This window comes from Oryctolagus cuniculus, chromosome 2 (assembly GCF_964237555.1).
Source record: "Oryctolagus cuniculus chromosome 2, mOryCun1.1, whole genome shotgun sequence".
Classification (NCBI taxonomy): Eukaryota; Metazoa; Chordata; class Mammalia; order Lagomorpha; family Leporidae; genus Oryctolagus; species Oryctolagus cuniculus.
The window spans coordinates 88,742,662-88,764,522 of NC_091433.1; the positions used below are offsets into that span (position 1 = coordinate 88,742,662).

General features: G+C 47.3%; 2 protein-coding genes across 3 annotated transcripts; one reads left to right on the plus strand and one right to left on the minus strand.

Annotated features, from left to right (window-relative positions):
- The first annotated feature begins 1 nt into the window (after position 1).
- On the plus strand, positions 2 to 13,475 carry HTRA4 (HtrA serine peptidase 4). The gene is made up of 9 exons (XM_002720803.5): positions 2 to 770; positions 952 to 1,051; positions 1,776 to 1,980; positions 3,016 to 3,210; positions 3,660 to 3,692; positions 6,030 to 6,144; positions 6,499 to 6,556; positions 7,269 to 7,364; positions 10,655 to 13,475. Exons 1-9 carry the CDS (start codon positions 2 to 4, stop codon positions 10,818 to 10,820), a joined length of 1,737 nt encoding a protein of 578 aa, XP_002720849.4. The 3' UTR covers positions 10,821 to 13,475.
- On the minus strand, positions 12,378 to 21,672 carry TM2D2 (TM2 domain containing 2). 2 transcript variants are annotated; one of them, XM_008273958.4, is made up of 5 exons: positions 21,316 to 21,665; positions 21,073 to 21,198; positions 20,517 to 20,604; positions 15,776 to 15,891; positions 12,378 to 13,968 (listed from the first exon to the last, which is right to left on the minus strand). In XM_008273958.4, exons 1-5 carry the CDS (start codon positions 21,543 to 21,545, stop codon positions 13,755 to 13,757), a joined length of 774 nt encoding a protein of 257 aa, XP_008272180.1. In that variant the 5' UTR covers positions 21,546 to 21,665; the 3' UTR covers positions 12,378 to 13,754. The 2 variants fall into 2 exon arrangements, with proteins under 2 accessions (XP_008272180.1, XP_002720820.1); XM_002720774.5 differs by lacking the exon at positions 21,073 to 21,198 and having other exon boundaries at positions 21,316 to 21,672.
- Between the last annotated feature and the right edge of the window lie 189 nt (positions 21,673 to 21,861).

Sequence of the window (21,861 nt, forward strand, 5' to 3'; positions counted from 1 at the left end):
GATGATTTCTCTGGTCAGTCTGCCCCCACACCCCACCCCGAGAAGTGGGTCCATGCGCAGGCCAGCGCTGGGGACGTCCGTGTACTGCCTGGGGGTGGGCGCTGCCTCCGGGCCCCGGGGTGGGGGGTGGATGGTACAGGGTGTGTTTCTGAGGATCTCTGCCAAGGTCCGCCACTTAAAGCCTGGGACCTGGCAAAGGCGGCGTCCCAGCCCAGAGAAAGTATTGCTCATCCCAGAGCCACTTCGGGGCCAGAGTGAAGTAACTGGAAAAGTGGACGCAGGCAGAGAAGGGAGCAGGATGCCCAGACCGCAGCGGCTGCCCGCTGGGCTCGGGCCACTCCTTTGGCTGGGGCTGCTGCTGCTGGGCCCCGGGCCTGTCCCCAGCGTCGAGGCGAGGAGGTCCAGGGCCTCGATGCCCTGTCCCGCAACCTGCGAGCCGACGCGCTGCCCGCCACTGCCCACCTGCTCTGCGGGGATCACTCCCGTGCTCGACCGCTGCCGCTGCTGCCGCGTCTGCGCCGCGGCTGAGGGCGAAGCGTGCGGCGGGCTGTGGGGCCGGCCGTGCGCCCTGGGGCTGCAGTGCCGCGCCGAGCGTGTCGGCGGCGCCTGGCAGGGCACCTGCGGCTGTCCGGCGGTGGGGGCGGCCGTGTGCGGCAGCGACGGGCGCACCTACCCGAGCCTGTGTGCGCTCCGTGCCGAGAACCGCGCCGCGCGCCTCCGGGGCGCACTGCCGGCGGTGCCCGTGCAGAAGGGGAGCTGCGGGGACCCAGGTGCGCCGGGGACGCTGATGGAGTGGAAGTCACCTTATTCGCGGAGGGGGTGGGGGTGTTCTCTCTGCTCAGTTCTTGCCTCCTTAATTAAAGGTGGAGGAGACGACGGAGAGAAAGGAGAGGGGAAGGGGAGCCGGGGAGGGAGAAGGGAGACCCCAAGCAGTGGAGCGTTTCTTCCCAGGGACCGGAAGCGCAGGCCGGCTCCGGAGCAAGTACAACTTCATCGCTGCGGTGGTGGAGAAGGTGGCGCCGGCTGTGGTTCACTTGCAGCTGTTCCGCAGGTAAAGGCGGTGGGAGGAAGACCCACAGCCCCAGCCGACTGTTTTCTGGTGCCTCCGGGGCCCTCGCCACGCCTCGCTTAACCCCAAAAATCACTTTGCAGAAACTGAGGCTCGGGGTGATTTAGCAAGAGAGCAGAGGCACAGCACAGGCAAGGACTTTGGCTTTCAAAGCTGAGCCGCTCCTGTACACTTAGGGGGCTGGGATGTCTTTCTCCCTCACCTTCCATCGGCAACATTTAAGGCCCGATGTAAGAGCTGATAGGCATTGTGTGTGTGTGTGTTGAGGGGGGGGGGGGTCTCGCCCAACCCCCTCTTCTATCTGCAAGGAAATCCAGTCCCCAGAGAGAAGGATTACTTTGTTCTAAATACAAGGCCAGGGGGTAGCCAGAACTTTCATTGCTTTTCCCTGATGCTGCGGGGCCAGGCCCACGTTTGTCTGTGGTATCCGGAATGCGATCATCAGCGTAAGCCCATGGGGCGCTTCCCTGAGCAGCCTGGAAGAAGAGATTAGTGTCCTATAGAAAGGGAGAGTTGATGGCCAGGGCACTCTGGGCCTGGCTCATTTGTACATGGAGGGAATGAAAACACAGATGGGGAAAAGTAAAATGTCCCAAGAAACTGTGATGTGTGTGTGTTTAATAAATGTGACTTTCTGACTCACAGCCTGGGAGCGGCTGCCCTGGTTTCACTGCCCTGTGCTTACCTGGTTGTCCTGTGGAGACAGGTCACCTCTGAGCAGCAAGGACATTCCCGCGTCCAGTGGCTCCGGGTTCATAGTGTCGGAGGACGGACTCATTGTCACCAACGCTCACGTGCTCACTAACCAGCAGCGCATCCAGGTGGAGCTCCAGAGTGGGGTCCAGTATGAAGCCACTGTCAAGGACATTGACCACAAATTGGATCTTGCCCTGATTAAGATCGAGCCAAATGTGAGTATTTGAGGTTGAAGAGTTAAGAGTGTGTATATCTGAAGATTTTTCATCTATGTGCCGATGTTTTCTTTCTCACTCTATGGCTATGCCACAGCTTTCTTAGCTAGCATGAAAGGACTTCAAAAAGTTGGTGGGAAAATGGAATGAAAGGTAAGTTGATTTTGGTGTCAAACATTTTGAAATCCATGCATAGTTTTTTTTCATAATGTGCATTTTCCACGAACTTTTTGAGGAGTCAAAACTTTCTGATGATTTTTTCCCCTGGATTCTGTTTTTTGCTCTCTCCTGAGTTTAACAATTTCAATGAACCCCTCAATAGTCAACAACCCCTCCCCACCCCATCTTTTTTTTTTTTTTCCTCCTGTAATTCCTTCTTCAACAGATGCTGCTTCTGGGAAAATTATTTCTGTGTTTGTCTCAGTGTACCAGATATTATTGCTATGAACTCAGAGCTGCTAAGGGATATTTTGAAGTCCTGGCTGCACAAAGTATGGTCTGCACTCCAGAACGTCGATTGACCTGCAGACGATATGCAGACAGCTTTATAAAAAGGCAGATTTTCAGAATGCACCCAGCTCTCCTGACTTGGAATCTGCATTTTAATAAGATCCCAGGGTGATCTGTGTGCACATTTATTTGAGAAGCTTCCTCCCAGGAGCTCTCCTTTCCATTTGTGGCTTTTTCACCTTGTAAGTTTTGAACTGGAATAGTGCTACATAATTGCTAAGGTCAATTTATCTTTTTCAGTTCCTTCCCAGGTGCTTTATTGATACTAACTTCTATAAGGCAGTACTTTTAGATCTTAGAGGTGCCCCTGATCATCAAGGAGTGAGGGCTTGCAGAAAGTAGTGTGGGGCAATCGTTGAACTTGCATGAGTGGGTGCATCTTAGATGATGAAGGCTAAAATGATAGTGGTGGGGTCACATGTGTGTTATGCACAAATACCAGTCATTTCTGTCCTGATGTATTCTTTGAGTCTTGATGTAATCTTTGCCTGTCTGTCCTCCTGGCCCTTCCTTGCTTGTGTGCAGACTGACCTTCCTGTACTGCTGCTAGGAAGATCATCTGACCTTCGGGCTGGAGAGTTTGTGGTGGCCTTGGGCAGCCCGTTTTCTCTGCAGGACACAGTGACTGCGGGAATTGTCAGCACGACACAGCGAGGGGGCAAAGAGCTAGGGCTGAAGGATTCGGACATGGACTATATCCAGACCGATGCCATCATTAACGTGAGTCATGAGGAGGTCCTTCTTCAGCCCGTAAGATCCTGGCAGTGCAGTGAGAAAAGCAGCAAAATTCGAGAGCAGCCTCTTTTCCCTGTGGCTTCTTTGTGTGTGGGGGGATGTCCAGAGTTCAGTTAGATCACCGGGAGAAGAATGCAATGCCCTGTTCTTAGAGACTAAGCTGTTGGATGTGTTGATCAGGGGTCAGGATGCTGAGTGGTCTCTGAGGCTGTGTCCTAGAAGTCACAGTTGATGTTGACAGTGGTGGTCCTCACCTGTCCCTACGCTGACTGCAGTACCGGTCGTGATAGGGTACACATTTGCCTGCCCTGGGGGAAACAGGAGTTTATAGAGTGGATTGCTTATGGTAACCCTCTTTGGGAAGTATGTGTAAATGACAAGGAGAAATGTATTCAACTGGCCTTACTGATGCTTTTTCCAAATTCTGTCTCTAGCACGGGAATTCTGGTGGGCCTCTGGTGAACTTGGTAAGTGGCCACTTTCCCTGCTGCTTCATGTTTCTTCCTAATTTTCAAAGACTTTTTCCGAATGCTGTGATGCTGATGTATGTGCCGCTCTTGCGTGGAGGGTTGTGGGGTGGTGCTTTGCTACCCTTGGATCTTGAGAAGGACGTCAGGAGATAGTCAAGGTCTGTGATGGGTGGTCTCGTCCCAGCGACAGCACCAGGGTTCTGGCTCTGGCTTGCTTCAAATTTTTCTCCTTCAACACATTTTCTGTTTTCTTTGGAGAGTTACCCAAAGCCCTGGATATTAAACCCAGATTAATGCCAAATTTCCAACTGTGCTGTGTCATGTATATCCTTAAAAAGTCTCTGTGAATAACTGCTTGTCATCTAAAAATGCCGATTCCATCACGAGCCTGGTCTTCATCTTGACCCGCTTAGAGGGAGGAAGGGCCGCAGCCAGAACTCATTGCTGTCATGTATTTTGTTCTTCAGTTTTTGTCTGTAGTGGAAAGGCCATGGATTCTAGTTGTGCAAATGTAAGGGAGTGCAGTGATCTTTGATTCCCAGCCTGGGATTGTGTTTCCCAGGCCCTTTTGAGCTGATTGTTTTGGCTCTTCTTTAAATATTACATTTTTTCTTTACTATTTATTCATTATTTATTTGAAAGGCAGAGAGACAGAGAGAGATCTCCCATCCCCAAATGTCCCCAATAGCTGGGGCTGGGCCAAGTTGAAGCCAGGAGCTGGGAACTCCATCCAGGTCTTCCATGCAGGTGGTGAGGACCCAAGTTAGCTATCATCTGCTGCCTCCCAGGGTTACATTAACAGGAAACTGGAGTTGGACTCAATATGGGATGTGGTGTCTCAAGCAGTGACTTTTTTTTTTTTTAAGATTTATTTATTTGAAAGAGTTACAGAGAGAGAGAGAGAGAGAGAGAGAGAGAAGGGAGAGAGAGAGGTTTTCCATCTCTTGGTTCACTCCCCAGATGGCCACAATGGCCAGGTCTAGGCCAGGCTGAAGCCAGGAGCCAGGGGCATTTCCTAGGTCTCCATGTGGGTAGCAGGGGGCCCAAGCACTTGGGCTGTCCTCTGCTGCTTTTCCCAGGCTACTAGCAGGGAGCCAGATTGGAAGAGGAATAGCAGAGACAGGAAACTGTGCCCACATGGGATGCCAGCATTGCAACCAGCAGCTTTGTCTGCTGTATCACAACACTGTGCTCTCAAGCGGTGACATTACTGCTGCACCCAGTGCTCACCCTGCATTTGCTTTTAAGAAGATGCATTGTATGTGAAATGAATGCTTTTAACTCATAACACTGTATGTAACTTTTTGTACCTGCTTTTTTATTAAAAAAAATACAATGAGTTAATGAGAACAAGTATGAAATACAGAATTTCAGGTTGCTCTTCTGAATTATAATCCGTATTTGAATATGATGAGAAATCTCTTTTCTGTCTTTTGCATTGTCAAAGGCTAACAGATGATGAAGTACATTACCAGGAAAGTATTTTCTACTTTGTATTTTTATCTTATGCGACCTTAGTTGCCTAAAGTCAATTTTCCCAATTTCTTCTGAATGGCTTCCTTGAAGTGTTGCTACAACTCCAACAAATTTTTGCCTTTTTCCCATGCTTATTTTTAGTCTCATTAAAGTAATAAAAAGGCAAATACTCCTTGTGTTTTTATTTATATCAAAGCACAAGCTATGACTCCATTTTAAAGTCAGTGTAACTTACAGAGGGAAAAAACATGAGCTCAATATAAAAAACCAACATTCTCAGCTGCCTTGACCCTTTGACCTTGAAAGAAAAGGTAGCTTTGCCCCTGGGCAGCTCCACTCTGCTATCCTACCACATTACGTGCCCTGGAAAGTAATAGCCATTGCTGTCTAAAAATTCCCTCTAGGGCCGGCGCTGCGGCTCACTAGGCTAATCCTCCGCCTTGTGGCGCCGGCACACCAGGTTCTAGTCCTGGTTGGGGCGCCGGATTCTGTCCTGGTTGCCCCTCTTCCAGGCCAGCTCTCTGCTGTGGCCTGGGAGTGCAGTGGAAGATGGCCCAGGTACTTGGGCCCTGCACCCCATGGGAGACCAGGATAAGTACCTGTCTCCTGCCATCGGATCAGCGCGGTGCACCGGCTGCAGCGCGCCAGCCGCGGCGGCCATTGGAGGGTGAACCAACGGCAAAGGAAGACCTTTCTCTCTGTCTCTCTCTCTCACTGTCCACTCTGCCTGTCAAAAAAAAAAAAAAAAAAAATCCCTCTAGTTCCTGTGTGATGAGCGGCACCCCTACCTCTGCTTGCTGTGGTTTGCACTGCTCAGTTTGCAAAACCCTGATTGAAAGAGGTCTCCTCCCTTGCCAGGACGGGGATGTGATCGGCATAAACACGCTGAAGGTGACCGCAGGCATCTCCTTTGCAATCCCCTCAGATCGCATCCGACAGTTCTTGGCCGACTACCACGAGCGCCAGTTGAAAGGTAGAGGCTGTTGGGATTGTCGCAGTGCCCGCGTGTGTTTCATTCTTTGGAGATAACCGCTTGAACGCTGTTTAGGCCTGGGCTACTCAGATTACAGAATGTGGGCTTGGTGGCAAAGCTGAGCTTGAATTGTACCCGGAAGTACTTGGATCAAACCGGGTGAGGGGATGAGCGCGTGGGCCGGAGGTGGGGAGCTGGGTGGGAGAAGCGTGGGTGCTCGTGACGGGGGTTCTCTGAGCCATGCATTTCACCGTGGACAGATAGCAAAGAGGGTACCTGGGTCGCTGTCTCTGCAGTTCTGTCAGAGGGAGGGAAGTTTCGTGGATCGTAAGGCATTATCATTTCCTTTTCCAGGAAAGTCTCTTTTACAGAAGAAATACTTGGGTCTGAGGATGCTGCCCCTCACTATGAAGTAAGTATGAGTGCGAACATGTGTGTGTGTGTGTGTTTTAAAAGATTTATTTATTTATTTATTTGAAAGAGTTACACAGAGAGGAGAGAGAGAGGTCTTCCATCAGTTGGTTCACTCCCCAATTGGCTGCAATGGTCGGAACTGTGCTGATCCAAAGCCAGGAGCCAGGAGCTTCTTCTGGGTCTCCCATGTGGGTTCAGGGGTCCAAGGACTTAGGCCATCTTCCACTGCTTTCCCAGGCCACAGCAGAGAGCTAGATCGGAAGTGGAACAGCCGGGTCTTGAACCCGCGCCCATAAGGGATGCCGGCACTGCAGGCCAGGGTGTTAACTCACTGGGCCACAGTGCTATCCCCCCCCCCCTTTTTTTAACAGGCAAAAGTCATAGCTGGACAGTGTTCAGGAAAAGTGAAAGTTTTGGGCTACAGTAGGCACTGTGGTGGCCAGAGGCCCAATTTTCACAGGGTCTGTATCTGCCTCGGCCTGCACATGTGTCTCTCACTGTGGCTGCATTAAATGATGTCAGGTGGTTCTAGGCTTTGGACAGAGGATTGGACCTCCCCCCCTGGGGACGGTGTCTGTGAGTGGCCTGAGGCCATGCCGCTAGTGCCTGGAGCCTTGAGCGTAAAAGACGAAGCACCTGTTCAGAGCTGCAGGCTTTTGCCAGGGCTCGGGGCTCAAGACACTGCTTCCTAACCTTTCCACTTTTCACAGCCTTCTTCAGGAAATGAAACGGCAAGATCCAGATTTCCCTGATGTGAGTTCTGGGGTTCTAGTATACGAAGTGATTCAAGGAACAGCTGCTGAGAGGTGAGAGGCGTGCTCAGCTTCCTTTGTTCCTTCTAGATCTGTGCAGTGGTAAATGTGGGTGGGATCTAGACGAGCTCTGTCCACGGTGGTGGCTACTACCTATATGTGTGTTTAACATTTGGAATGGATTTAATCAGTTAAAAAAAAAAAACCAGAAGCACTGTACATTTATTTTTATTTGATAGGCAGAGGGACAGACGGAGAGAGGGACAGATGTACAAAGAGACAGAGAGAACTCCCTTCCTCTAGTTAACTTCCCAAATGCCTGCAGTGGCTGGGTCAGGCCTGGCTGAAGCTGGGAGCTGGAAACTTAATCCAGGTCTCTCACAAGGGTGGCAGGGACCTATGTACCTGAGCCATCATCTGCTGTCTCCCAGGATGTGCATTAGCAGGGGCCTGGAATCAGGAGTGGAACTGCTCCTCAAACCCTCTCTGATATGAGATATGGGGGGGAGTCCCAACTGATGCCTTAACTACTAGACCAAATGGCTGCTCCAGTGTAAAATATTCCCTCACTAAACGTACCTTTTCTATTTTGGAAGGATTGCGTTTCACTATGGAAGATGCTGTTGTTTCATATTGAGCGTGCATATTGTTGAGTGGATTTCAAAGATTGATATGAACAAGTCTAAAATGCTTATTAATAATTAAAAATATGAAGTATGTTATAGTGATAATATCTTAGATATAGTTAAGTAAGATACATTATCAATGTAATCTGAGAGAGAGATCCATCCGCCAGTTCAATCCCAAATGGCTGCAACAGCCAGGGCTGGGGCAGGCTGAAATCAGGAACCTGGAACTCCATCCAGGTCTCCCACATGGGTGGCAGGGGCCCAACTTCTTGAGCCATCCTCTGCTGCCTTCTCAGGCACATTAGCAGGGAGCTGGATTTAAAGTGGAGCAGCTGAGACTTGAACTCATATCCATATGGCATGCAGCTGTCACAGGTGGCAGCTTAACTCTGCACCACAATGCTGACTCCAAAGTTTATTCAAATATATAATTATTTAAATAATTGATGATTAATAATTTTTCAGAATGGGAGGAATCCTAGGTGCTCTCACTTTTAGTATATGTTTTAGGCATTTTCATACCCTTTTTTCCTGTAAAGTGAAAGGTAGAACAGCCCTCAAAGAAGGTTCTCCAGCTGATTTTGCTGTTTCTTTTAGGAATTTATTTAGCTGAAAGTCAGAATTACAGAGATAGAGAGGGAGAGACAGAGATCTTCCATTTGCTGATTCACTCGCCATGGCCAGGCCTGGGCCAGGATGAAGCCAGGAACCTGGAACTTCTTTTGGGTCTTCCACATGTTTGCGATGCTTTCCCAGGCACATTAGCAGAGAGCTGGATCAGAAGTGGAGCAGCTGGGACTCGAACTGGTGCCCAAATGGGATGCTGGTGCTGCAGGCTATGGCTTAAGCCATTGCACCTCAGTGCCATCCCAACTCTGCCTTTCAAATAAATAAATAAATCTTAAAAAAGTACTATTTAGCACAGCTGTTAGGATGCAAGTTATTAAAGTGGGCTTATCATAGACTTTTCCAGACTTTCCTGGCTCCTGGCCTGCTCTGCCAACCCCCTCATTATTTTAATTTCTTATTCGTGGCTAGGGTTTTATTCCTTTGAGTTCCGTAAGTCCTTGCTATTGAAAATGTGGTCTGTTATCTAGTAGCTTTGGCATCAACTGAAGCCTTTTTCAGAAAAGCAGAGTCTCGGGCCCCACCTTTGAGCCACTGAATCAGAATCTACTGTTTTAACAAGACCCACAGGTGATTCATATTCACCTTCAAATGCAACATTACATGGACGTCACGGACACATGTGAATCTGGCTTTCTGGCATTTATCCTTAATGATAATGATAACAGCTGGCACTGATGAAGCATTTACTCTTTGTCAGGCACCATTTCTTTTTTTAAAGATTTATTTATTTATTTGAAAGGCAGAGTTACAGAGAGGCAGAGGCAGAGAGAGAGAGCTTCCATCCATCAATTAAGTCCTCAGATGGTTGCAATGGCCAGAGCTGGGCCAATCCGAAGCCAGGAGCCAGAAGCTTCTTCTTCCAGTTCTCCCACATGGGTGCAAGGGCCCAAGGACTTGGGCCATCTTCTGCTGCTTTCCCAGATGCATTAGCAGAGAGCTGGATGGGAAGCAGAGCAGTGTAGACTCAAACCGGCACTCTGAAATGGGATGCTGGTGGCTTAAGTGGCCCTGCCACAATGCTGTCCCCAATCTCCATATATATATATTAAAGATTTTATTTATCTATTTGAGAGGTAGAGTTAAGAGAGGGAGAGGGAGAGGTTTTCCATCCACTGGTTCACTCCCAAGATGGCTGCAATGAGTGGAGCTGGGTCTGAAGCCAGGAGCCAGAAGCTTCTTCCAGGTCTCCCATGGGTGTGCAGGGGCCCAAGCGCTTGGGCCATTACTGCTTTCCCAGGCCATAGCAGAGAGCTGGATCAGAAGAGGAGCAGCCAGGACACAAACTGGTGCCCATATGGGATGCTGGCACTTCAGGTGGAGGCTTAGCCCACTACACCACAGCACTGGCCCCTAAACTCCATTTATCTTGATAATCCTTCACACTATCATTCTTCCTTGAACTTCTCATTTCTCTTAACTGGTGTCTCCTGAAGCTATTTAAGTGAATGGTTTTCTTCCAGCCTATTTTCGCCTGTAGATGAAGCAGCAGCATAGCTATATATTTATTGCAGTTTTGTATTTGAACTGGTTTTTGTTTATAGAATATATTTTCTATGTGAAGCAAAGATGATGGAGACTGAGTATAACCCCAACTATGGGGCAAAGGAGCTTAGAATCAGAGCTTTAAGTGTTTTAGACTTGGAGGGTTGACCAGAAGCAGAACTTCTGCAGTGCCGCTCAGTGTGCACTCCAGTTCCACAAGCTGTGGGGGGAATTGGGCTTTTCACTGCTGCTGCTGGCGAGTCTGGGGGTGCGCTTGAGGTTCACAGGAGCCAGAGATGAACAGCCAGTGAAAGCCATACCTCCGTTCAGAGCCAAATGCAGCATATGTGGGAGGAGTACACTTCTTACATGAGATTCTGATAGGATGTCATTCTTACAAACGTTAAGAGGGTGGCTGTCCTTCAGGGTTCTCCCAGAATATTTAAAACACTAGTTCTAGTTTCCTGGTTTGTGTATGTTCAGCGCCAACAAAGTAGAAATACCTTAAGAAAGGAGATGTTGGATTTTAGACGGGGATAAATATGCTCTTCCTATATTTTCATGGTCTTTTTATTTCTGTATTTATTTTCCCTTCTCTCCCAGCTCTGGGTTAAGAGACCACGATGTGATTGTCAGCATAAACGGGCAACCTGTTACTACCACCACTGATGTCATCGAGGCTGTTAAGGACAATGATTCCCTTTCTGTCATTGTTCATCGAGGACGTGAAACCTTGTTGCTGATGGTCACACCTGAAATAATCAATTAAGTTTCTTGCTTTAAAGAGAGCTTATCTCACAAAACCAAAGTTATATTATCTGGTTTGTATTGAAGATGTGCCAAAGATGGCAAAAGATTTTAAAATCTTTTGTATAAAGAAAAATGGATGCTTTCACCACATACATGTCCAGAGATCATTAGCCTGGGGGTGCGGGTGCTGAGAAGCCTTATTAAGCCAAGTGGAAGAAGGATGTGGTGCCAGGAAGTCTGGGGAGCTGATAAAATTTTATTCAAAGAAAAGAAATAACTAAAAAAAAAAAAAAAGCACAGTTGCTAATTTAACCTTGACAGAGGGATACTTCAATGTTTTTAATTTTCTCTATAGGCACAAACTAGATGCAACACGTGGATACACAAATACATCTATCTACCAAATATTTAAAAAAAAACATTCACCTGAATCTGGGTTGCCCAGTTTTAAATAATACTCAGACTCAATCAGTTCTTCAGGTTGGCTGGGGTTTGTGGCTGGCACAGAATGGGCATCATTTAGAAATCAAATTGAAATAGACAATTATAGGTTATCACAGAGGAGTATTACTGATGATTCTCAAATTGTCACTGTAGCAGTGGAAACAACTTTGGTCTCCAACAGCTTTTCTGACCGTGGGAAAGACTCCTATCTCATAGCTTCTAGAATAATTTACAGACTTTGAGCTTTTAACCCCAACTTTTCTTCCTGACAACATTAATGATTTAAAGTCTTGGAGCTACCAGTTTATTTCTCTTAAAACAACTTTTGATGGCATTTATGAATACCCTTAGGGAGATTTAAAGATGCATGTGGGATGAGGCAGGACTTTTGACTTAAAGTAGTATTTTATTTTGGGAGCGATTTTAATTTTAGTTTCTGTTGTTTCTCAGACTACCCTTAAAAATGTTTTTTTTTTTTTTGGGAGGTCTAGTCTCTTCATGACACACAATAAGAAAAAGTGCCATCTTAGGGGAGGGCATTGTGGTATAGTGGTTAAATCACCACTTCTATGGCCCAAGTCCTTGGGCCCCTGTACCTTCATGGGAGACCTGGAAGAAGCTCCTGGCTTCGGATCAGCGCACCTCCGGCTGTAGTGGCCAATTGGGGAGTGAACCATCAGATGGAAGACCTCTCTCTCCCTCTCTCTGCCTCTCCTCTCTCTGTAACTCCGACTTTCAAATAAATAAATAAATCACCACTGTGATGCTGGCATTCCACACAGGAGTGCCAGTTCCAGTGCTAGCTGCTCAGTGTTTGAACCAGCTTCCTGCTAATGCATCTGAGAAGAGAGTGGATGATGGCTTAACGTGCTTGGGCCCCTGCCACCCATGTGGGAGACCTGGGTGGTATTCCTGGCTTCCTTCTGTGGCCTGGTTGAGTCTGGGTTGTTGCAGCCATTTGAGGAGTGAACCAGTGGATGATGGAAGATTTGTCTCTCTCTCTCTCTCACTCTGCTTCTCAAATGAATAAATAAATCTTTAACAAAATACTGCCTCAGGGTATAGAGATTATGAGTCAAGTCTACCAGTAATTACTGTTTTAAATAAGATTAAGACCCATGTAGGACTGAACTTTCAAGACAGAACAAAATAATTTAATTTTTTAACACAAGTGCCACCTAGATGGTAGATGATAAAGCAGAAACTTTTAGGAAAGCTGCTTACAAAATGATAGAACACATCCAGGGAAAGTACTTCAACTGTGATTCTCGGTCTTGAAACCAATTATGATGACAGTAAGTTTTGGGTAGTTATACCTTGGTTGTTTCTAGAACTTGGAAGTTATTCCAAATAGCAGGCTCTTTCTGGGCCTTGGCCGCAAATTCCATCTCGTATTTTAACAGTCCTTTTCAACTTAGATTGCAAAGCATGGGCAGCAAGTTTTTGAAAACCAAGTATAATTTGGAACATTTCCTTTTATTCCTAGTGATTTGGGAGTGCAACAGCTTGACTGTATCTCTTTGATTGCTGTAGTTTACTGTGACAACTCTTAACATCATGCTTATTCTGACAGAACATGTTCAGTTTCTCTTTGCCCCCATAAATCACATCCTAATTCTACCCTGGTATTCCTGTCTTTTAAGGAGAAGTGAGTTTACCTTTGCCAGGGCATGATGCGTCTCACTTTATCTTACCCAGCTGTGGAGAATGGTGTTACAGTTATTTGTATGATGTTAACAGCTTACAAGACAGGTGCCATAAGCTGGTAAATAATTTTTAGATGGGACAACTTTGCTAGGAGGAATAGTTCATCTCACATATGCATGACACTGTTGGCTTTGAAAACGTGGCTGGAAGGAGGAAACTTCTGTATGCATGGACTGCCTCTGGAACACAATGGTGAGAATGGGGTTATGGCTTGTTTCATATGCCTAGGTACCAGCAAAACAAATGTATTTTTTTTTTTGAGTTTCACTCTCTCTACTACAATATTCACATAAACTCCCAGGTTGGCGAAATTTATTCTGCAACTTAAATTCAGAATTTCAGTGTGTATTAAAATCCACAGCCGTTTCTTCTTCTGCTGAAGATTTTCATTGGCTACACTTGAAATCTCAGGGTCACAAAAGGCACGTGGAAAAAACCATTCATTTTGCTCATCCTGTAGGGTCCTCTTGCTCCAAAGGACTGAAGATAAAGCCATCTATAGAGACAAAGAGGAGGGAAACCCTTTTGTCGCTTATAAGTTGGTCATTAGGCTTTCTATTTCGAACATGAGGAAAAGTACACATTTGACTTCCATAACACTGTTTGTATGTTACTTCTGGGCTTGCACAAGGTGAAATTTGGGTTGAAAATCCAAAGTCAAAGAAGCCTTCTTCACCAAACCTATTCCTCCACCAAAGGGAGAGTAATGTTCAGGTCTGCTGTCAAAACAGAGTTCTGAGCCTGCAGAGATGAATTCAGGTGCCAGCATTCCCCTGCCTCTGGGCTGTACCAGCAGCTCTTCTTAGTAAATAGTGCACCAGTTGCTGCCATCACTTGGCATCAGTCCTCCAGTGATAAGCAAAATAAGGTCGACAAACCACCAAATCCCAAGTCCTCCGAGCGTCAACAGCTTCCCTACTGCTGTGCCGGTGTGTCCCAGACAGAAACGATCCACTCCAAAACAGCCCAGGAAGAAGGAGTACAGCAGGGTGGTTATGAAGTAGTGTCCGGTGTACCTGGACGAAGGGAATCAAAGGGGGCATGTTTCAACACGGAAAAAGTAAAGCGTGTCAAGATGAATGAGTTTAATGCATGTGACGAGATGTTGCAGCAGTCCCTCTGTGGCCTCTCAGCTGCCACTGTGTGTTCTTTTAGGAGGTTGTCAGGCAGCAGTAGCCACAGAGGAGACACGGGAGAATCTCAGAAAGAACAAGAGGTTATTCTACTTGTAGGTCTTAGAGGCAGGAGGCATGGCCCACCATGCAGGGTCACACGGGAGAGAGAACACGGTGCTCAGAAGACAGGAACAAGGGGAAGCCTTAGATTACTGCCTTTGCTGGGGTTTCTGTAGGCAAGGCAAGGAAGGGCCAGGCAACGGTTTGGGACTGGCTACGAGAATAATTTCCACAGGCTCTGAAAGGAAGGCGGCCCCAGAGCTGGCACCTGGCCCTGGGGTGAATAGGCAGAAGTGCTGTCTCCTGGGGTGCACAGGCCTGGCTCTGGATTAGGCTACATATCAAAGACATGCTCCAGGCAGGGCCTGTGCTGTCTCAAGGGTGGACTCAGGAAAGGAAGTCTTTCTCCAACCAGAAAACTTTTTGAGTGTCAAATATTGTAATAGACACATACACACTTTTTTTTTTTTTTTTTTTTTTTTTTTTTTTAACACTGGCCCCATTCCCCACAACTGATAAAACAAATCTCTGGTTAGTCTAGATTCTTAAAAGAGTAAGTATTTGCTGAGATAGAGAGGACTACTAGGAACAAATTGACTTTTACAGAGTTGGATTGGATGAGAAATCAGGCACACTTGCCTTATAGGCATGCTGGTGGGAGAGCAGTCTGGGCTCCTGTCCTGTACTGCAGGCTCTGAGACCCAGCTGGCTCCCTCTGAGTATTCTTTTTTTTTTTTTTTTTTTTTTGACAGGCAGAGTGGACAGTGAGAGAGAGAGACAGAGAGAAAGATCTTCCTTTTCTGTTGGTTCACCCTCTAATGGCTGCTGCGGCTGGCGCACTGTGCTGAACTGAAGCCAGAAGCCAGGTGCTTCTCCTTGTCTCCCATACGGGTGCAGGGCCCAAGAACTTGGGCCATCCTCCTCTGCACTCCCGGGCCACAGCAGAGAGCTGGACAGGAAGAGGAGCGACCGGGACAGAATCGGTGCTCCAACCAGGGCTAGAACCTGGGGTGCAGGCGGAGGATTAGCCTAGTGAGCCATGGCGCCGGCCTTCTGAGTATTCCTTAAATGAATGTCTGATCTCCAGACACCTTTCCTCCTGTTTTGGAGGCAGCTAAAAGTGAGGGCTTCTTCATAAGGCTTCTTTCCTTACAGTGTTAGCTACAGTTGCTCTACTATCACCCCTCAATATGGTCTTAGGGAAACCCTACATTAGTTGATGCTATAAGAAAATTCTGTGTCTTCAAACAGAATTTACAGAATGACCTGAATCCTTTAAGATAATTTGATTCTCAGGCCGAGGAGCCCACCTTTTATAAAACCTTTATTTCTCAAATGCTAAGGCAATTTTCATAGAACTTAATATCTACGAGAGGGGAGCAACTGGTTCGACCTGTTCATTTTATAGATAAGAGAACAGACTAAGTACTCAGGGTACTTGCCAGTCAGTGAAAGAGACATCTAGAACTCACAACTTCTGGTCTCCTATCCGTGTCTTCTCTACTATAAACACATGGCTATGTAGATACTTGATGCACAGTAATCATATGACTTCTTTAAATTTAAAAGAAAATGCACATAAAAAGATCATAAGGAAGTGGCTTACGTTCACTTAAGTACCAACTACCCTATTCAAGGTTGCACTTACTTTATACATGGTTTATTCTCTCGTAGGAAGGTTCTAGGACTAGCACACTCAATTCCATCGAGGGCTCGGCACTGGACCGCGGTGTGTTCCACATCACTGTAGGCCTGACCACCAAACTGTGGAATAATAGCCAAAACCAAAATAAAAGCTAAAATCATCAAAGCAAGGAACACAAAAACGTATCTTTGTATCACTAATAAAAGCTGCCTCAGGACTGCAGTTACTCGTACAAGGCTGGGGTAAAGCTTTGCTTGAAAGTATGGAATTGGGTGACATGCTTCAGATGATTTCAGATTAGTTCATCTGAAATGCACATTCTTAAACCCATTTTTCTTCCCCTTCATGACTGGATTCTTCAACACAATACAGGTTAAGCACCCTGAATCTGAACTCCAAAAATTTTCCAAAATCCAAAACTTTCTGAACACTCCAGTGTCACAAATGTAAAGTTCCATACCTGACCTCATGGGACGACGATGTAGTCTAAACACAGATGCACTGGAAATATTGTATAAAAATGACCTTCAGGCTATGTGTATAAGGTCAATATGAGAAATACAAAATCCAAAACCCGAAACACTTTTGGATACAAGCATTTTAAATATGGAATAATCAACCTATAATATGAAAAATATTAATTTTACTAAATGCCACTTGTAAGAGATGACATAATGTTTTAATTATCTAATATTTATGGGAAAAAGAGGATGTGACTGAGCACCTGGGAGTGGGTATTTCAAAAGTCAATGTGTTAACACTGAAGTCTGTTTTATATCCATTATAAATGAACAAGATTAGGACATAATACAGAATTATCATCTGATACAGGATTTTATTTATTTTTAAATATTTTATTTATTTGAAATGCAGAGTGAGAGAGAGAGAGAGACTGAGAGAGAGAGAGAGACAATCTACTGGTTCACTCCCTAAATGCCCATAATAGCCAGGGTTGGGTAAGGCCAAAGCTGGGAGCCAGGAACTCCACCTGTGTCTCCCATGTGGGTGGCAGGAACACAAGCACCTGGACCAAATCTTTACAAAGTGACAACGGGCCTTCCCTCATCTCCCAGGTTACACAAGGGATTTGTAAGGCCCTAGGAATAACCCGGCCCTTCACTCTACATGAAGACCTCAGTCTTCCGGTAAGGTAGAGAGAGCCAACCAGACTCTATGGAAAACATCACAAGTATAGAAATGTGTGCTTGGTAAGGAAGGTTAGAAAGGAAAGAGTGTTCTTGGTAATGAAGGTTAGAAGGAAAGAGTTTTTTTTAATAAGGAAAGGACATGGTTTGTAAGAATGACTTTATCCTGATGGCTAGTTTACTCTAGACTGGAATGGAAATGATGGAATGTTTCAAGTAAGTTGAAGAGGGTGTGTGGAAGTCACAAAAGGTTATGAAAGAGAAAATATTGGACATGCTACTCCGAGAGGTATCTGTGCCATGTTACAGGAAGAATGTTGTCTCTGGGTCAATCAGACTGGACAGGTACAAACCCAAATTTGTACTTTTCCTGGACAAAGCCGAGCATCTCCAGGGCCAGGCCAAGCAGGGCTAGGATTTCTGACCTGACATCTGGTCATGGAAATCCTGGCTATTTCCTCTCCTTGGCCTAATAACTTCTGTAATCTTGTGGCTTCTCTTTGGACCTTGTGTTTTTAATGCCCTTGTTTGTTTTGTCTCTAACAGAATAAAAGCTGTCGAACTCCAAATGGTCGTCAGACAAGGCTTCCAGCCCATTCCACTGGATGATCTGAGCAGCCCTCTGGACTGAGCAGGACAGTCTTTTGTCGCTCCCCGTCTTCGTGGAGGAACGACTCAGGACCCTGCGTTGTTCTTTCGTCTGCTCGGCCCTCCCCGGGTTTGCTGCTGGTTCTTCCCGGGTTGGCTACCGTCCTTTCCACCTCCGTGGAAGGGCGGTTCCCCCTGGCCACTTTCCCCACTTCCGCGGGGGAGCGGCACACCGCCGGCCGGCTCTCTCGGGGGCTGCACAGGTGTTCCTGCAGATAGATGTTCCTGGTGCATGTTATCTCTCTCCTCCTTTATAGTCCTCTTCCACCAATCCCAACTCTGCTACCCACACGCCGAGTACGCTGCTCTCCTCCAATCAGCTCCTACAGTTTATTGGTTGAACTGGAGGCAGCTGTGTAAAAGCTATTTCCTCCTCTCCCAGCGCCATATTGTGGGAGAGCAGATGCATAGAATAAGTCTTAATTCCAGTAACTTAGTCTAGTCCAAGTTGCTCCCAGTTGCTCCCCACAGTCTTTCCAAGGCCACTGTTGCACACCATAAGACAGATAGCAAGAGGAAATACCCAAATCCCCCTCGACGCCCACATGCCAGCTTTGAAGAAGTTACAGAAAACGGAACTCCATCCATAATCCCAAAGAAGAATTTTGGGTATTACCTCTTGAGGGGGGAATGTTAGGTAGGAAGTCAGTTATGAGCTTATGTGTGTGTGACATAAAGGCCTAAAGAGAAGACATTTATGTCCAGCATATGCATCTGCATCTCAAAGTCATCCTGACAATGTTTCAGGGGCAGCCTGGTATTCGCGTCCTGCCCTGCCCTCTTCTACCTGATAACCTGCCAGGTGGAGGTCCCCGCCCCTTCTGCCTGACAAATCTTCCACAATCTCCCAGATGCAGCCCAGTATCTGCACTTCAAACACCCTGCTCTGGATCCCCATTCTCCAGGAAGTCTTGCTCACCCTTCCTCTAAACTCAGGATGGTGCCAGCTAGGCTTCCTCCTGTCTGATACCTTCAGGGGAAAACTCAGAAGTTTTTCTATTTACATCCAAAAAGCCCTTTGTTCCAAGCGGAGCAGAGGTGGGGAAGCAAGACCCATCTCCTTAAAAACCCCCGGCCTCAACCAGACTGCGCGCTCAACCCTCTGCCTCTCTGCTGAGCTGCCCGCCTGATCTGGCCAGGTGTAATCTCTCCACTCAACCATGTAAACCCCCCCTCCCCCCCCCAGTCCGAGCAACTGCACTCTCTCCCAGGTCCTGCCTGGAGAGGTTCCCATCTGTTCTTACGGATGTCCCTTCCCTAATAAACTTTGCTACTTCTACTTTCCACTAAAAAAAAACAAAAACAAAAAAAAACCAAAAACACACACACACACACACAAAAAAACTACACACAAAAAAACAAAAAACAAGTACCTGGACCATCACCTGCTGCCTCCCAGGTGCATTAGCAGGAAGATGGATCAGGAGCAGAGCAGCTGGAACTTGGATTGGCACTTTTGATATGGTATGTGGGCCAAATGGTAGATGTTAAAATTTTTTTATTATTATTTTTAAAGATTTATTTATTTGAAAGAGTTACCAAGAGAAAGGGAGAAACACATATTAGAGAGAGATCTTCCATCCACTGGCTTATTCCCTAGATGGTCACAGTGGTCAGTGCTGTGCCAGGCTGAAGTCCAGAGCCAGGAGCTTCATTCACATCTCTCACGTGGGTGGCAGGGGCCCAAGCACTTGGGCCATCTTTCACTGCTTTCTCAGGCCATTAGCAGGGAGCTGGATTGGAAGTGGAGCAGCCTGGACCCCAACCAGTGCCCAAATGGGATGCTGGCTGGCATTGCAGGCAGTGGCTTTACCCACTAATGCCAAGTGGCAGCTTTAAGCGGCTGCACTACAATGTCTTCCCCAGGATTTTAATAAGCAAATAATGAACATGTGATTGTCTGAGCTTCTGTTTTTGTTGGCTTCTTCCCCAACGGGATGAGTCTGGGAAATAAGAATGCTTCCTGTACCTCTTCCAGAACTCAGGTGCCTGACACTCTTAGTCCTTTAGGAGTTCTGGGTCATGTGAGAGTTTGAGCCTCTGGATAGGATAAACTCAGTTTTTAATTAAAATGGGCAAAAGTAAGTGATCTCTATACAATGCAAAGTGATTCTAAAGAAGGCAAATCAAACTTTTATTAATGATTATCAATAGACAAAAATTTCATTGTATTTAAAATATTTCTTCACGTACAATTTTAGAAAGACTCGCTTTTTTGATCTTGATATTGTCAGGTTTATTTCTGTGTCAGATTTAGTATACAAAATGTTCTCGCCTAATTCTCTCATTACCTGGCTGAATCATGGCTTGTGTCATGCAGCATAATGTAATGGTGAGTCCATGGTGGGGTCTGGAAATACCCGGACTTCACTGGTTTTGTAGAGCCTGATTAGGATTAGGGATGTTACTCATGGGCATGAATGGCTTCTTTTCATTCCAAGAGGCCATTTTAACCAAAGGATTCCCCTGGATATGTTAACCTCCTACAAAGACATAGGCTGATAGACTATTTCTAAGTACACTGTGGGGCCTGCTCGCCTGGTGAAAAGAAAGGCCATGGATGGAAGAGCTCTGCCCCAAATGCACATGTAACAAAATGCATTGCAGTGTTAGAAACTGCACAGCTGCCTTCTTGTTCTTTCAGGAGAGTGCACACTTTGGAAGGATTCCAAGGTAACATTTTAGCTTCGCATCTGTCAATCTCAATGGCCAAAGAACCAAAGACAGTTTGGTTTTTGCTCCCAGGTGGTTCTGGCATAGGGAATGCTCTTTCCCGAGAAAACCAAATGTCTTGCTCAGCCACTGACCCTGGCTGTGCAGGAAATTTACAGTAACAGTCACTCTGCTGGGATCTTACAAAAAAGTAATTTTACATTGTGGTTTCCTGCACCAGCAGTTAGCCAGTACTCCTCTTTACAAGAGCTTGCTGACACCACCAATCAGAAACTCACCTTGAGACAACCGTAACCAAGCTCCTGGGACGCAGTTGCATTTCCAATATGGTCCACTGGGTCTTCACATTCTATAAATTCATCGGGTCTGCAAATAGCCAGTAAGATCACATCAGCGTCATCTCTGCAAATTGCTGCTTACAGGGACATAATCCAAACAGGCAAGAGACTTCTTCACCAGGTTTTCTGGGACCCATTGCATTCTGTGGACCCTTTTACAAACCAAGGGGCTGCGCCAGTTAACTGCAATACAGCAGGTGAAACTGACAGCCACACCAAAAGGATGCTTTTGTTGGGCAGGGGAGGTAGCCATGTCTCGTCCTGTTTCTGTATGGATTTTACCTCTGCCATAGCTTCATCTTTTCCCTAAGCCAACACCGCAAGACTATGGGGGGTGCATTTAAGCCAAAGGAGCCTTAGTTCTTTTTGTACTTTCCAAATGCTCTCTTCTTATTTGATAAAATAGACATGTTAAAAAAAAAAAAAGGCTCAGTTTCTGCAAAGGTAAGGATATTAAAAAAAAGCTTCGCCGGCAGGGACAAATCATTCACCCTACCTGTGCCCTACTCGGGTCCGGCGGAAGGTGCACCCTCGCACCCCTCTTCCAGAAGCCTTGCCTCCCGAGGGGGCCTCCCTCGGGACCCCCAAGGCTCCTCCGCCGGCACACAAGGTGTTTCGTCGCCTGGGAGAGAGAGGAGCCCGAGACCTGTCACGGCATTTACCACCAGCTGCCTCCCCCTGACCTGACCCCGACAGCCCGACCTCCACCTCCGACCGCCTCGCCCACCGCGTGGCTTACAGGTAGGAGCACAGGATGACTGGAGACTGGGGGTCGCCATATTCCCAGCTCGGAGCAGCGGCGGGGCTCTCCGGGCGCCCGGCGCCCGCAGCGGACATGAGCTCCGACTCGGCGGTAGCATTGTGCGAGTGGCTCCGAGAGACACAATGCAGCAGCAGGAGATTCCCTAGCAGCAAAGCAGCCTGGCCGCACAGAAGCAGGTAGCTCACCGGGCAGCCACGCAGCACCATCTTCCTGGACCCAGGGCGCCGGGAGACCCGGCCTCACCACACACCCCAGGCCGGCTCCACCAAACCCAGCCCTGCCTGTCAGCGCTCTGCGTCGCCGCGCTCCTCGCTGCCAGGCAGCCAATGCGCGCGCACCTCGACGTCCCGCCCATCCAGCCAACCAACCAGAGAGACCTGAGAGGGGCGGGGCGGGACGGGGCTGCGCTTCGCTACGCCGCTCCCCCAATTCCTCTTCTGGGTTTCACGCTCCACCTCCTTTTGCCCCCGCGAGCTTACCCCAATCGGCTCCTTCGACCCCGAAAGTAGGCGGGGCTAGGAG